The sequence below is a fragment of the Empidonax traillii genome, unplaced genomic scaffold (assembly GCF_003031625.1).
Source record: "Empidonax traillii isolate 1590-97213 ecotype Southwest subspecies unplaced genomic scaffold, ASM303162v1 scaffold276:size1176444, whole genome shotgun sequence".
In the NCBI taxonomy this organism is placed as follows: Eukaryota; Metazoa; Chordata; class Aves; order Passeriformes; family Tyrannidae; genus Empidonax; species Empidonax traillii.
The window spans coordinates 697010-710230 of record NW_020955469.1 but is presented as its reverse complement, the minus strand read 5'-3'; the positions used below and the strand labels follow the sequence as shown (position 1 = coordinate 710230).

At 46.6% G+C, this 13221-nt stretch overlaps 1 protein-coding gene across 6 annotated transcripts in view; it reads right to left on the bottom strand.

Moving 5' to 3' along the window:
- Nucleotides 1–13221, bottom strand: part of MYO1C (myosin IC) — a 54635-nt gene that overhangs the window by 1537 nt on the left and 39877 nt on the right. For all 6 annotated transcript variants that reach the window (XM_027889983.1, XM_027889982.1, XM_027889984.1 and 3 more), the window contains 27 exons: nt 13126–13206; nt 12176–12355; nt 11888–11986; nt 11539–11652; nt 10936–11007; nt 10546–10665; nt 10250–10332; nt 9638–9743; nt 9440–9520; nt 8963–9054; nt 8239–8333; nt 8035–8081; nt 7607–7687; nt 7331–7436; nt 6717–6834; nt 6390–6503; nt 6141–6217; nt 5923–5991; nt 5576–5660; nt 5199–5358; nt 4419–4502; nt 2740–2833; nt 2577–2632; nt 1992–2127; nt 1350–1420; nt 861–958; nt 521–620 (listed from right to left, as the gene is read on the bottom strand). In XM_027889983.1, the coding sequence (XP_027745784.1) occupies nt 521–620; nt 861–958; nt 1350–1420; nt 1992–2127; nt 2577–2632; nt 2740–2833; nt 4419–4502; nt 5199–5358; nt 5576–5660; nt 5923–5991; nt 6141–6217; nt 6390–6503; nt 6717–6834; nt 7331–7436; nt 7607–7687; nt 8035–8081; nt 8239–8333; nt 8963–9054; nt 9440–9520; nt 9638–9743; nt 10250–10332; nt 10546–10665; nt 10936–11007; nt 11539–11652; nt 11888–11986; nt 12176–12355; nt 13126–13206 (2619 nt within the window). The remainder of the gene's footprint in view (nt 1–520; nt 621–860; nt 959–1349; nt 1421–1991; nt 2128–2576; nt 2633–2739; nt 2834–4418; nt 4503–5198; nt 5359–5575; nt 5661–5922; nt 5992–6140; nt 6218–6389; nt 6504–6716; nt 6835–7330; nt 7437–7606; nt 7688–8034; nt 8082–8238; nt 8334–8962; nt 9055–9439; nt 9521–9637; nt 9744–10249; nt 10333–10545; nt 10666–10935; nt 11008–11538; nt 11653–11887; nt 11987–12175; nt 12356–13125; nt 13207–13221) is intronic.

The following is a 13221-nucleotide window of genomic DNA, read 5'->3' as shown; positions in this document are numbered from 1 at the left end:
GTTGAGGCTGCTCCAAGCAGCCTCACGGTGGTCCTGAGGGGAGCTCCCAGCTCTGGCACTGGAAGGGGGGTCTGGATTTGTACTGGATTTATCTCTGGATAACCTTTAATCTGACAGTGCATAAATCAGCTGTGTTGGTTGTATCTGACAGGCAGGACCACCACAAACAAGCTGAGAAGGGGAAGAGGATTTTCTTTTTTTTTTTTTTTTTTTTTGCTACCTGTGTTTTTAAATGTGTTTAAGATTTGATTTGCTCTGGAGTAAAGTGTGAACACCCTCGATATTGGGGGGAAATACAAAGGGAGTGCCAGGACAGTCACTGGCTGAGCCTGAGTAAGCCTGGCAGGCCCTCAGGGCTGCAGAAACACAGAGCACAGCTCCAACTGGGGGAAAGGCTGGGAGAGCAGGGCAGGGCGATTGGCAAGAACATCCCATGGCTCAGGTCCCACGTGTGCAGGTCGGATTTCATGCCAAAATCCGGGTTTGGATCCAGTGCAAGTGAAGCCCAGCCCCAACTCACCACTGTTAGATGCCCGTTCTTGGCTTTGGCTATGAGCAGTTCCGAGCCCGAGATGAAGTCGATGATCCCTTCTTTGCCCTGGCCCACTGTGAATTTTATGCTGTGAAGAGAAAGGTGAGAACAGCTCTGATGAGTGTCTGTGACTCTCCAGGAGCTCAGTGCACACAAAAACCAATGAGTGGCTGCTTTGTATCGATGCAACAGATCTGTGTGTTCCAGGAAATGGAGCCTTAGTTAAGGTGGATTTGGTGTGTTTTGATGGGTACAGGAATGTTTCTGCAGCCCATTAGTGCTGAAGCAGAGCCAAGGGGAGTCCCAGGAGGGCCCTGGTGTCACTCACCTGCCCTGGTTGATGTTGACATTGTTGATTTTGTCAGCCAGAATGGCTGTTTTTGTCAGTGTCTCGATCACGTGGTCACTCTGCAGGACGACGTCTCCCTGGCAGGAGAGACCATGGTTTAGGGTCGTGGCTTTGGTGTCACTGCCCCACAATCCCTGCACTGGGATGAACAGGGACAGAGCCATCTCCCGTCACAGGTGAGCAAGGAAAACCAATCCTCCAAGGGGACCAGGCTTGGTGGGGCTGTCAGTGGGTCACACTGCACCCATGGCAGCCAATTCCTTCCCCAGGTACCACTGATGGGGACAAGGGACAGCACTGACCCTGCTGGGGAACAACCCGTGGGGGACCCCACCTGTGAGCACAAGGACAGAGAAGGGAAAGGCCCCTTAGAGCTGGCACCCTGTCACCTGTGTGCCCCCTGCCCTCCTCCCAGCTGGATCAGCTCCCTGTGCCTTTCAAACCTTTCCCAGGGGGGATGGAACAAACCTTCTGTTTGTTGTCCTCACAGTGCACGTGCAGCACAAACAAGTTGTCGCTCAGGCTGCTGACGGAGATGCCTGTGGGGGAGAGAGAGGCTGCTGTGGCTGCTGGGACCTTGGGAATGTCCCACCACCTCTCCCAGGAATGCAGCAACTGTTCCCACACAGAGACCTGACAGCTGAAGCAGCAGAGAGGCCGAGGAGGCTGCAAGGGGCTCAAGCGAGAGGTTTCAGCCAAAGCCTACAATGACCACACTGCACCAGACTCGGCACTTTTCCCTCTGTCACCAAGTTCCCTCTCCAAAAGGATCAAGTCCCTGATGGATATTTTGAGGGCCAAAAGCTGCAGCAGTGTCCCAGGCAGCTGCTGTGCAATAATGGTGCAACTCCCCCGAGCTGGGGCAGTGCAATTGGGAAATCACTTAGGGGAGATGAATTGAGTAACTTCTGTGACATTTTATGGAATTTAATTTTAGAAGAACTCAATTTCCAGATATTACAGACTTGAAATCCTTGTCAGGATCAGACAATTCCATTCTTGCCCAGGATCAGATAATTCTGTACTCTTCCAGGACAGACAAATTGGATCTTGTACGAGTATTCCTGAACTGAGTGCAGGGGAGGGAGCCTGTTCCTGTGCCATTCCCACCTGTGAGGTTGGTGTAGTCGATCCTCTGTTTGATCCTGGAGTCCTCCACGATGATGGCAGCGCTCTGGGTCAGCAGCAGCTGCCGCGGCCGGGCCTTGTACCCCCTCCGGTCGTACTTGACCACAGGCACTGCATACTGAAACAAGGGTTAGCAGGGCTAAAACACAGCGTGGGGAACCACCTGCAGCCCAGGGAGAGCCCAGGAGGCACTGCCCAGTGCTTGGGAAACCAGGAATGGAGGAGGTCGTTCTTTTGAGTCCCGTTCCCTGGGGCAGAACTTCCTTGCTGACCCCGAACAGTTCCAGCAGCACCGTGATAGCTGCAGCTGGCAGGGCTGGGGGCCTGGGAACCCCCTTGCAGGTTTCTCCCCTCCCCTCCAGCTGCAACCCCTTCAGTTCTTAACTGCTGTAAATAAACTGCCCCAATCTCCACCTTCTGAGCCATCAGCTTTTCCCACAGACTGTCCTCCAAAGTATTACAAGCTTAATACAGTGTAAAGTTCTTGCTGTAATTCCTTCAGAAATCTAATCTCTTCTGCTGAATAACTCTAGAAGCTTGACAAAAGTACTGGGATACACATCTCACCTTAAGTGCTTCGTTTTCTAAAGCCTGGAGGACTTTAGTGTGTATCTCTTCCTTACCTGTATAAAAACCAAGGAGGAGAGGTCAGAAAGAAATTCCTAGCAAGAAAAGAGTAGATGAATCCCCCCCTTCCTTCCTCCTGGTAAATTTGGCAACACCTACTCACCCAGTCGAGTGTTGATGAAGAGTCTGGGAACACTCTGAGGGTAATTGTCTTTTTTACCCTTGAAAATCTCACTGGCAATTACTTTCTGTTCCAACTGCAAGGACAAAAGATGAATTCCTGTTTAGTTTAAGATTTCTCCTTGTTAAAAAGATACATTTGTCTTAAAAGAGATGTTCCCTTTTTGGTTTTATTAACAACCATCGTCTAGTTCTGACCTCCTGAATCACACCAGTCACAAAATTACATCAATATTCCATACACCTCTTACCCTTTTTACCTTTCTCTTTCTTAAGTAAATATTATACTTCCTCCTTGAATTTATCTGGACATGACACACAGTCTCTGCATTTTGATAATGCCCACGTTTAAAAATTCTCAGAATTCTCCCACTGCAGAGCTTCTCTCAACCTCTTCCCCCTCAAGCTGAACAGTTTGCTCTCCTGCTCTATCCCTCGTGGCTTCTTTAATGTTTCAGATTTATCTTTCTGCAGCCTTGCAGTGTCCTTACCTGAAGCACTGACAAAAGTCATGTCCTTATCAGTGTCGTGTAACACCTTCCCTGATCTGCTCAATATTCCCCACCTTATCCCGACAAACAGCACAATTCCATCAGGCACCGTATGGCCCTGGGAGTTCCTGTTTGGATGATTAGTCACCCTGAGCCTTTAGTCTCTCTGAGGTGGCAGAGTTCCAGGACAGTCACCCCACACTGTGCTCTGGGCTCTCCCTCTCAGCAGGAGCAAAACCAGTGACGGGGGAAACAGGAAACGCCTTTGCTCTGCTTGGGGTGAATTCCCCAATGACACAGGACAAGGGACCAATCCACAGGGAAAAATGGGGATAAAAGATCCTTATTATTAGTGAGTCTGGTTTGCTGGGGGAAAGCAAGTGTTCTGCTGAGCTGGTGTTAATCCCCTGTCCTTAATCACAGGCTCAGACACAGCCTTTCCTTACAGGTGTCGATGCTCTGCAGCCCTCAGGAGGTGAGGTACTGTGCAATGAAAAACCTTCATGGCGGCTTTTACAGGAACATCCCACTTGTTTGTTGCCTACATTTCCTCTTACGTCTCTTTACTGAGCCTTTTTTTTAACATAAATATATAAAAGTTTATATTTATCAAAATTCCCTCCCCCTACATTTCCATGGCCAAGATCAATCAAATCTCAGTATCACTTTTTACTCTCTTTAGCTACAACAGCAGCTGGAACTGTTCATGTAACTTCTCTGTTTGGAACATGACTGGGTTTGTGTCTGCAGCATTCCTGCTCTCTACTTTACATGGTACAAGCAGAATAATGCAGCTTCTTACATTTTTATCTTCCATGGGCAGAATAACAGGGCCTTTCAGTAGGGAAATTACGGAGGGGCTTGGCTACACAAACAGCTTAAATAGTACGTATTCAAATACATATAGAACGGGGTTTTTTTTTATGCCCATTCCAGTCTTTTAGTGCTTTGTCCCTTTCCTAAGGAAGAAGGAATGGCAGTGTCCCTGTGGAGCTGTAACACACCCCAGAATGCAGCGATTCACGAGCCCCTCCATCCCCACTGCAGCGGCTCCCCCCGTCCCCCCATCCAGCTGCTCCTCTCCTTCATTTCCTGCAGTCAGTAATGCTGAGTTCTGCTCCTGGGAATGCCAGCGTGGTTTGGGGAACACCCTGAGAGGTGCCTCTCCTACCTGCTGCTTCCACTCGGGGCTGATCCTCTTGCAGTAGCTCCACACCATGTTCTGCAGGCACAGCCGGCGCAGGAGCTGCGATGCCTGAGGGGGAAATCACAAATTTGTGATAAAAAGCTCAGAACTGCTGACAAACCCAACAGTGCAGAGGAGAAGCAACTGCAGGGAATGCACTGCTGGGTTAAAACGCTGTGTCACGACTGAGAGTCGCTTTCAGAATTAAATAATTAGTTTATTTTATGCCTTTCTATGTGGGTTTGCCCTGTGACATTCTCCAGCTGCTTTAGAATGGAGAATAAATACCAGGATCCCTCCACTCTGCACTGCTGTGCCCTTTCTTCCTTCCAGCTGTACCTGCAATCCAAACCTTTGGATAAGGTAACTGGGACTTTCTGCAATATTTTGTTTCGATCAGATAAACCAATTCAGCCAGATGCAGAATAACAATGGCAAGAGAGGACATTTAATACGTTCTCACAGGCAATGACATTGTCACTGCAACCAGTTTAACCGTCCAGAGGGAGCTGAATTTGTCCAGAGAAAAATGGAAGAGAATTTCAGAAATGGGTGAGAAAATCAGTAGAAGAACCCGCAATAACTCTGATGATTTCACAGATGTGCTATGATTACACCCCTGTGCTGGTGTCTGGATTAATTCCACCAGCAGGGATGCTGGTGCAGTGTGGGAACCTGGTTCTCTTGGCTTGCGGTCCCCAATATTGCCATTTCTCTCCCCCATCCCACGTGTGATTCCCCAGATCCCAGGGCAGCCATTCCCACCTCGGTCAGGGACGGGGGAGGAGTTGGCCAGGACTTGTCCAAGACATTTTTTGGCAGGTTCCGTTTGAGGTTCATGAGGAAGGAGTAGCGGATGTAGTCGAGGAAATACTCGTTCTCTGGGCACCGAGGGTGGTTCCGGTAAATGAAACCTTTAATGAACCTGGGCAGGAAGAAGAGATCATTAGAAAATTTCACTGAAAAGTGAGCAAAACTCGTGATACTTAAAGGTCCCTTCCAATCCAATTTTCTAGGCTTTACTTAATAGTTGAAATTTAAAAAACCTCCAGATACTGTAGTGACACAGCTTTATTTTTTTTTTTGCATCTTATTAGTAGGGAATAAGTGATGTTGGAGGGTTTGGGCTATGCTTTACACACCTCCTGATGGTCTCCACTGCCCACTTCCTCTTGGCAGCTTTTCGGCGTCCCAGGGTCCCCCTCCACCAGGACTGGATGGTTATGGCTGAAAACAACACAAAGATTTGGCACTGAGTGAGCTCCTTCACCTCAGTACTGACTCCAGACAAAGCTGGAACCAAAGAGGGCTCAGGAAAGCCCGTCCTGGAAACCAACAGCCCTCAGCGTGGCACGGGGAAAAGAATGTAATTTAAGTTTTTTAACAGTATGATGCACTGGATAAATGTCAATCAAAAGCAGCAGCTGTGTGGGGAGGAGCTGCTGTGGGGGCTGCTGGGGGAACGTCTCTCTCTCTGTGTCTCTCGTACCTGAGCGTTTCATGGTCAGGAATTTCTTCCTGCGGTAGAAACCTCTCCACGTGGCCTGCATCTTTGTTGCTGAAATAGCAAGACAAAACAGCAGTTTGTGCTCGTGACCAAGCAGGTTTGGGCAGAAGAAGAATCAACTTTTTAAACAGAAATCCCTCCCTGAACAAATAGCAATAAAAAAAAAAGAGAAACGAGACAGCTACTGCAGTGTGTCTTACCCAGACTCTGCTTCCTCACTTCCAGAGCATCCTCTGTTGCAAACAAGGTCTTGGGGAAGCGGATAAAAATCTTTGTTCTAGAAACAGAAATGCAGTATTACATTTAACACACTGGAGTATTTTGCTTTCCACCCTCTTTGGGCTCCCTAATCTCTCCCTCACCACTGGGTACGGAAGCCTTTTTTTAAGAGCCATCACACGGACACCTGATGATTTACAGCCTCAGATGAAGAACACAGAAGAACTAACCGTCCCATTTTGTATTCTTCTGGTTTGTAGCCCAGATGCTTCACCAGCGCGGCCACCCCGTCGTGGGGCCGCCCGTCCCACGTGGGCCACGTCTCTGGACACAGCGACTTGTACCTGCAAATGGGCAGGAGAGGAGACCTCAGGGAGAGAACTCCAGTCCAAGAGAAAGGGGCAGAGGCCACAGGAAGGGAGAGAGGCCCCCTCTAGAAAATAGGTCTGTGAGGTTTTAGGGTTGTGCTGCTCAGAACGGCTCCCCAGCCTTGGCATCGGTGGGAGGAAGAGCAGGGAGAGGGAGCAGCAGTGGAAAGAAGTCCAAGGTAATTTTACCTCTGCAGGAAAACCTCGTATTTTCTTCGATAGGCAAAGCCAGCCCTGCGCACCCGGAGGTTCTCCATCAGCCCCAGGTACTTCACTTGGTGTCGGATCAGAACTTCATCGAATCGATCTGCAGAGAGCAGAACACGGAGAAACATGATCAGTGTGTGGCTGCCCCTCCATCTGGAGATGGGGAATGCTCAGCTCTTATTGTAACCTACACATTCATCTTTAACCTCTAACCCAACCTTGCAGTGCAATTCCCACATGATTTTGTGCTTCCCCCCACCTCTTTTTAATAATTTATATTTAGTCCCAAAATAAAGTTTTCCTTTAGGACATTCTATGCACACAGGAACAAAAAAAATCAGGGAGAATAAAGATCATTAAAGGGCATTTATGTAGGTTAATAATTCTTTACTTTAACCATGACCCTACTTCACCCAAGAGCAGCGCTCTCATTCCAATTCCTGGCTGCTGGCACCGCCAGCACCTCCCTGTCAGAAGCTCTGGCACAGACCCAAAATGAACAAATCTTGTAGGACTTCATTTCTGCTCCTCTATGTGCCCCACTGACTGGGATCTCGTGCTCTATATCTGTCAAAGAAGAGTCCCCAGGGTCATACCAGCCTGTTTAGCATCGTTGGGTTTCATGCAACGAATGTAGGAGGGTTCTTTGGACATCAGGATTTCCATGAGTTTGGAGAGGCTGTTTTTGAACTGAGTTGCTGCCTAAGAGAAAAGAAAACCATGTGTGAAGCAGTGACTTAGAGCTGGTGACTGCAGAACTCGGGCTCCCAGCTCTGAATGTGAGGGGCTGTCATTGGGATCACCCTGTCAGAGAGCTCATGTCTTGAAAAAGAGGAAACAGCCCCATTTCCCTGCAGCTCTCCTGTTCCTACCGTCTCAGGTCTCTTCTTGTCTGTCAGCTCTGTCCTGTCGAAACACTGGTTTATGATGGGGTTCTCAGAGTTGCACATGGTCTGCAGAGAGAGACGTTTTCAGAGACAGAGCACAGACCACTCCTCAGTGAGCTACCAGAGAAACATGGGACAAAACTGGTTTGGTTTGGTTGGTTTGTGTTGTTTTATTATAATAATAATAATAATAATAATAATAATAATAATAATAATAATAATAATAATAATAATAATAATAATAATAATAATAATGAGCCCTGGGCACCTCAACTGCTCCTTTCACAGCACAGACTTATGGACATGTGTTCTCCAGCTGGAGTGTAGAAGAATCTTTTCCCTCAGGTGCATCCCATTTTAAACCCAACTGCCCATTCTGCAGGGTGCTGGAAACATCCTCTATCCACACTCACCTCCTTCAGGTTCCGGAAGAGAAGGTCGTTGTTTTTATCTAGAAAACCTGGAAGAGAAACAAACCACTCAGGCTCCCACTGAACTTCAGGGCAGGAAAAATACTATGCCCAGATTTTTCTTCAGTACACAGTGTGGGAGTGTGAACTCCGAGGGCAGAGGGTGGGAGGAGGAGAAAAGGGGGAAAAGGGGATGCACAGACTCACCTGCCACACTGTAGGTGACGTCCCCAGCGTAGTGAGAGAGCCGGAATTCCTCCCGCCCCAGCGACTTCCGTGTCTTTTGGTCAGCGAGTTTGTGCCTGGGCAAAAAATTCAAAAAAATTCAAAAAGCTCCATGAGAAACAAACATCTGGGGGGGATTCACTTCAAAAAGCACCGTGACATTCAGTCCCTGAGTGAACACAGAAGGGGGGACAGGGAATGGAATCTGACTTGGTGATTTTCAAGACCACGAGTAAATCAAGAGTTACCCCCCAGCACATCACAGAAATGTCATTAAATGTATTTATGTTTCTTTCAAAGGGGTGAATCTCAGTGTTCCTTGCAGAGTGGTTCTGTGTGCACATGAGATGCTGTACAGGTTCTAAGCTGAGCACAAGCAGAACATTCACAACAAAAAGACAATTGGGAGCTCCAAAATTGAAGTAAATAATCTGAAAGGTGAAGTGCCAAGTCAGTAACGAGAGTTTTGCTGCCCCTGCTGTACTTTGAAGCTCAGCCCTGAGAAAAGCCAAGCAGTCAGTACTGCCAACTTATTTTATCTTAAATCACTATCAAACCTCTTTGTAAAGGCACACCCAGCACACCAAGGATGCCACTGCTCTACACACCCTGAGTACAATGTTTTCTAGGAATAACTAAAGCCCTGGGCTCTCTCACACACTGGGACCTGAATGGAACAACTGCCCTCAGCTGTGGGAACACTCACGTGAGAAAATGAGGGTGGTTTTTCACAGTTTCCTCCAGTTTCTCCAAGAATGTGGTATCTGTGGCATCCCCAGGTCTCAGACACTCTTCATCCTACAAACACACACATTCTGGACTGGTTTCTGACTGGGCTTGTTGGCACCCAGACCAGCCCTGACTCTGTCTCACTGAACCACTGCCCCAGTTTGGCCCTTTGGCCTTTCCACAGGTAACCAGCTCTGACTTCAACAAGTGAAGAATTGCTGAGCTGAAAAGGAAAACACTTCCATCCTTCCAGACTGCCTGGATTGGGAGCTGCTTTCCCCAGAGCCCTGGAGGTGATACAATGACTTTTCATAGTGTCACTGTGCAGTGTATTGTTGCTCTCCCCACCTGCTCAAACAGTCCTAACACAAACCTGTTATTTTTCTATATTTTTGCCCTTGTTTTCCACTACACTGCCCCAAACTTTTCATTTAAAAAGGTGTTTTCAACTCACCAAAATAGAAATGATGCCTTTGAATTTCTCTTCCACCAAGTCACAAATTATTTTGTTATTGAAATACTGAACCGGTTCCCACTGCAAAGACAAGAAACCACACTGGGGTGAAAACAATTCTGGGCTGGAAAAACCCATGGAAATTTCAGTGGGGAGGTGGTGGGAAGGAGAGAGTGAAGGGATGACATTGGCTCTTACCGCGATGCCTTCGGACTCGTATTCCTCCTGCTCTGACTTTAACGTGAGCTCTATGAAGAGCTGCTGCAATTTTTCATTACAATAATTAATACAAAACTGCTCAAAGCTGCAAACAAAAATCAGAAAAACAATCACTAAGACTGTACCACAAGTGAAACAGTGGGAGCAGCACGAATCTAGTAAATCAACAGGAATGGAAGAGGGTTTGTGAAATGTTTATTTGCTGGCTGTAGAAATATAGGAAGTTTATTGTTTGGTGAAACTCAGTTGCAGAAGGAGGGAAAAATGGACATGAAGGATGGAAATAAGGAGGAACACAGAAACTTTTAATAAGTGCCCAATAACACTTCAAATTTGAGAGCCTGTTCATTGCTGTCTCTCAGGGAGGTTCCAGACTGACCTGGCTGTAAATGCTAATTATTAGCTGGATGCCCCAGGTGTTAGTACCTGTGATTACCAGTTTTTCAACTGAAGTTTAAATGCCACCTCTTTCTCTTATTAAGAGAACCAGAGATGGAATAAGGTCTTGAATCACAAAGTAGAGAAAACACTGTAATGAATGAAGTCACGCAGAGTTTACTCAAAACCCAGGAGACCTCGATTGAAACAAACCTGTTGTGCTGGAAAACCTCAAATCCATAGATGTCAAGCAATCCTAGAACTGTTGTACTTCTCCAGCCTGGAAACTTTTCATCCTGCAATAGAGAAAAAAAGAAATGCAGATTTGTACTCACAGTTACGATCCATCACCGGATCTTAACCATTTAGTTCCAGCATTTACTGCTTAATTCGAAAAACAATTTATAAATCACTAAGGCATGGAACTTGCATTTCCTGCTTTGCAGCAAGAAGATTTGGAATTTCCTTTTGCAGGTGGTTGGATATGAAGAAATAAAAGGTTCACTTGCCTTGTAAGCCAGAGACTTGTTGACCTTGTTCACCAGCCAGGAGAAGGTGCGTCCGTACACGGCCTTGGCGAGAGCGTCCCTGGCATAGGCCGCCTGCTCCAGGTTCAGGGGACTGACCAGCTGCAGGCAGGAGGAGACAAAAGCCACTCAACATCCACTCCAGCAAGAGATTACAGTCCCCTCGTTCACCATTAATTAACAGCCACTCCACAGCCTGCCTGGACTCAGCTCCTGGCGCTGCCGCCCAGATGAACAGTGATCAGTGGGTTGTGGGATCCCTGCACTGAGTCCTTTGACAAGTGGGAAGGGACGGTTGGGCTCTGGTATGAGAGCTCAAGCTGTGTTGATTTAATTCCATCTGCCTCCCAGACCCCCAGGTCCTGTTCTTACCTCTTCCCCTTTTGCTATGATCTTCTTGTGGGTCAGTGCATCCCGAAGAACAGAGCCTTCCACTGCCAGAAGCTGCAAAGCAGTGGGATATTAAATTGATTTATGAAGCACTATGTTCCACTTACTAATAATAGTTTTAAGACATCAGAAAGGCTGCTTCCTAAAACCCCAGTCCAGTGAAACGACCCTTTGTTTCCCACTCACACTGCAAGACTTCTGCAGCATCAATCCCTTCCTTTCCTCCCACACATCCCATCCTTTCTGGTAGTGATATGACCTTACAAATACATTGGCTTGATGGTTCTGGCACAAAGAACTGACCAAGTAAAGCCACAAAGGTGAATTTTTCTTTAAAGTTCTTCTACAAAGTCTTATTCCCATCTCTCTGCCTGAAGGTGAAAACCTCGAGGCAGTGGTGGATCAGGTAGTAAATAGAGAGGATTCAATTAAAGGGGTTTGATGATAATATTTACATTTTGTTTAGGTCAAACAAAAGTAAAATTTATGAGAACTTCCAAACCATATTCTAAAATTATATGATGGTATCAAGTTCAAAATAAGGGAACTTGTACATTTCCCCTTCCCTGTAATGGTGGTACTCACCCTAGCCAGGTATTTAATCTGATTCTCTGTAGTGACCTGAGAATTTCCTTGCTCATCAACAGCAAACTGCACGTTCCCCATGTGCAGAACACTGGCCACAATGCTCAGCAAATCCTGGGATGGAAGCAAGAGGCAGAAGTCAGGATGAGGAAACGAACACACAGTGAAGGGTTTTTTGTGTTAATTAACATTTTACAAGAACATTTTGTATCTTTTTCAGGATTTCTGTAGAGAATACATTCACTCTGAATTGATTCACCCTGATCTGATTGCAATCAGAAATCTCAAATCAAAGCAGGAAAATTCCTTAAAAACAGGAAAATCAGCTGTGCCTCCAAACAGGCCTCACCTCCACCTCCGTGTCACTGAAGCCAATAACAGACAGGGCTCTTCGCATGATCTTCCACTCATTTTTGTCATTTATGGAGCTGACCCTTGCACAGTGACCCTAAAAAGAGACAATTTGATACAAATATGTATATAATTGTCAAAAATACATTATCTATGCTCAGTGCACTTTTTATAAAAGTCACCTCAGAGTTATTTCTAAGGCAAGGGAAGGAAACGACGAAGCGAACTGAGAATTTCCTGGTCCTACAGTATAACAATATTATAAGAATTACTGGTTAATGCTCACCTTTACTAAATAGTGATACTGCTGGGGGTTCTTCTCGAGGCCCAGCCTCCGCAGCAAGTCCTCCTCTCCTCCTTCTAGCAGCTGGTAGAAAATGTGGAAGTTCCTCTCGCCGTGATTCTGGTGCACAACTCGGGATTTCTCCAGGAGGTAGTTCAAGATGTGGCCCCCGACAGGAGCCCCCTAAATCAAACCAGGTACATTGAAACAGTTCGTCAGCATAAAGGAAAATGTTTCTGCTTCTAGGTTGTCTATTCAGAGACAAACAGGATCTCAAACAAAAGCCCATAAAAACACAGAAAATTATCTGTCGTTTTGTATCACAAGCTCTATTTCAGCTCCAGCACGGTGATTTGGGTGTCAAGTGCATGCAAAATGAGCTACTGAGTGACACTGCCACGGTATTTCACCAATCCTGGCCACAGAGCATGCCGAATGGCACGCTGACTGGGGTAGAATTCCTTGTCAGAAGGAATTCACAAAACTCCAAGTGTGGAGGGTTTGTATCCCGGGACATTTAAAGGACTTGCAGGATGGCAGTGCTGAGCTCCTCAGATCCTGCACTGCGCTCATCCTCCCAGTGTGGGACACTGGGGATCAGAATGGAAACAAACACTGTGCAAAGTTACACAGGACAGAGATTATCTTCAGATCACAGTTGGATTATGTGGATTTAGTCTGGAGTATCCATTTGCACAGTGCACATATACCCTAGGAATAAGAGGATTTAATCTCACTGTCTCCTTATATAGAGAAATAAGGGAAGAAAGAAAGGAGAGTGAGCACTAAAAAACCCCTGGAGGCAAACTTTGCTACCACAGACTCTGCTCACATTGTCCTCGAGGAAATGCAAAACAATTGCCACACACACACATCAGTACAAGAACACACAGGCAACAGAGAACTGCTATGACTGGCACAGCTTCTAAGGTACAAAACAGATTTTAAGTTACCCTGTAATCAAACTGCACATCCATGTATTTCCCAAATCGACTGGAGTTGTCATTTCGAAGGGTTTTTGCGTTTCCAAAGGCCTGAAATGAAAATGA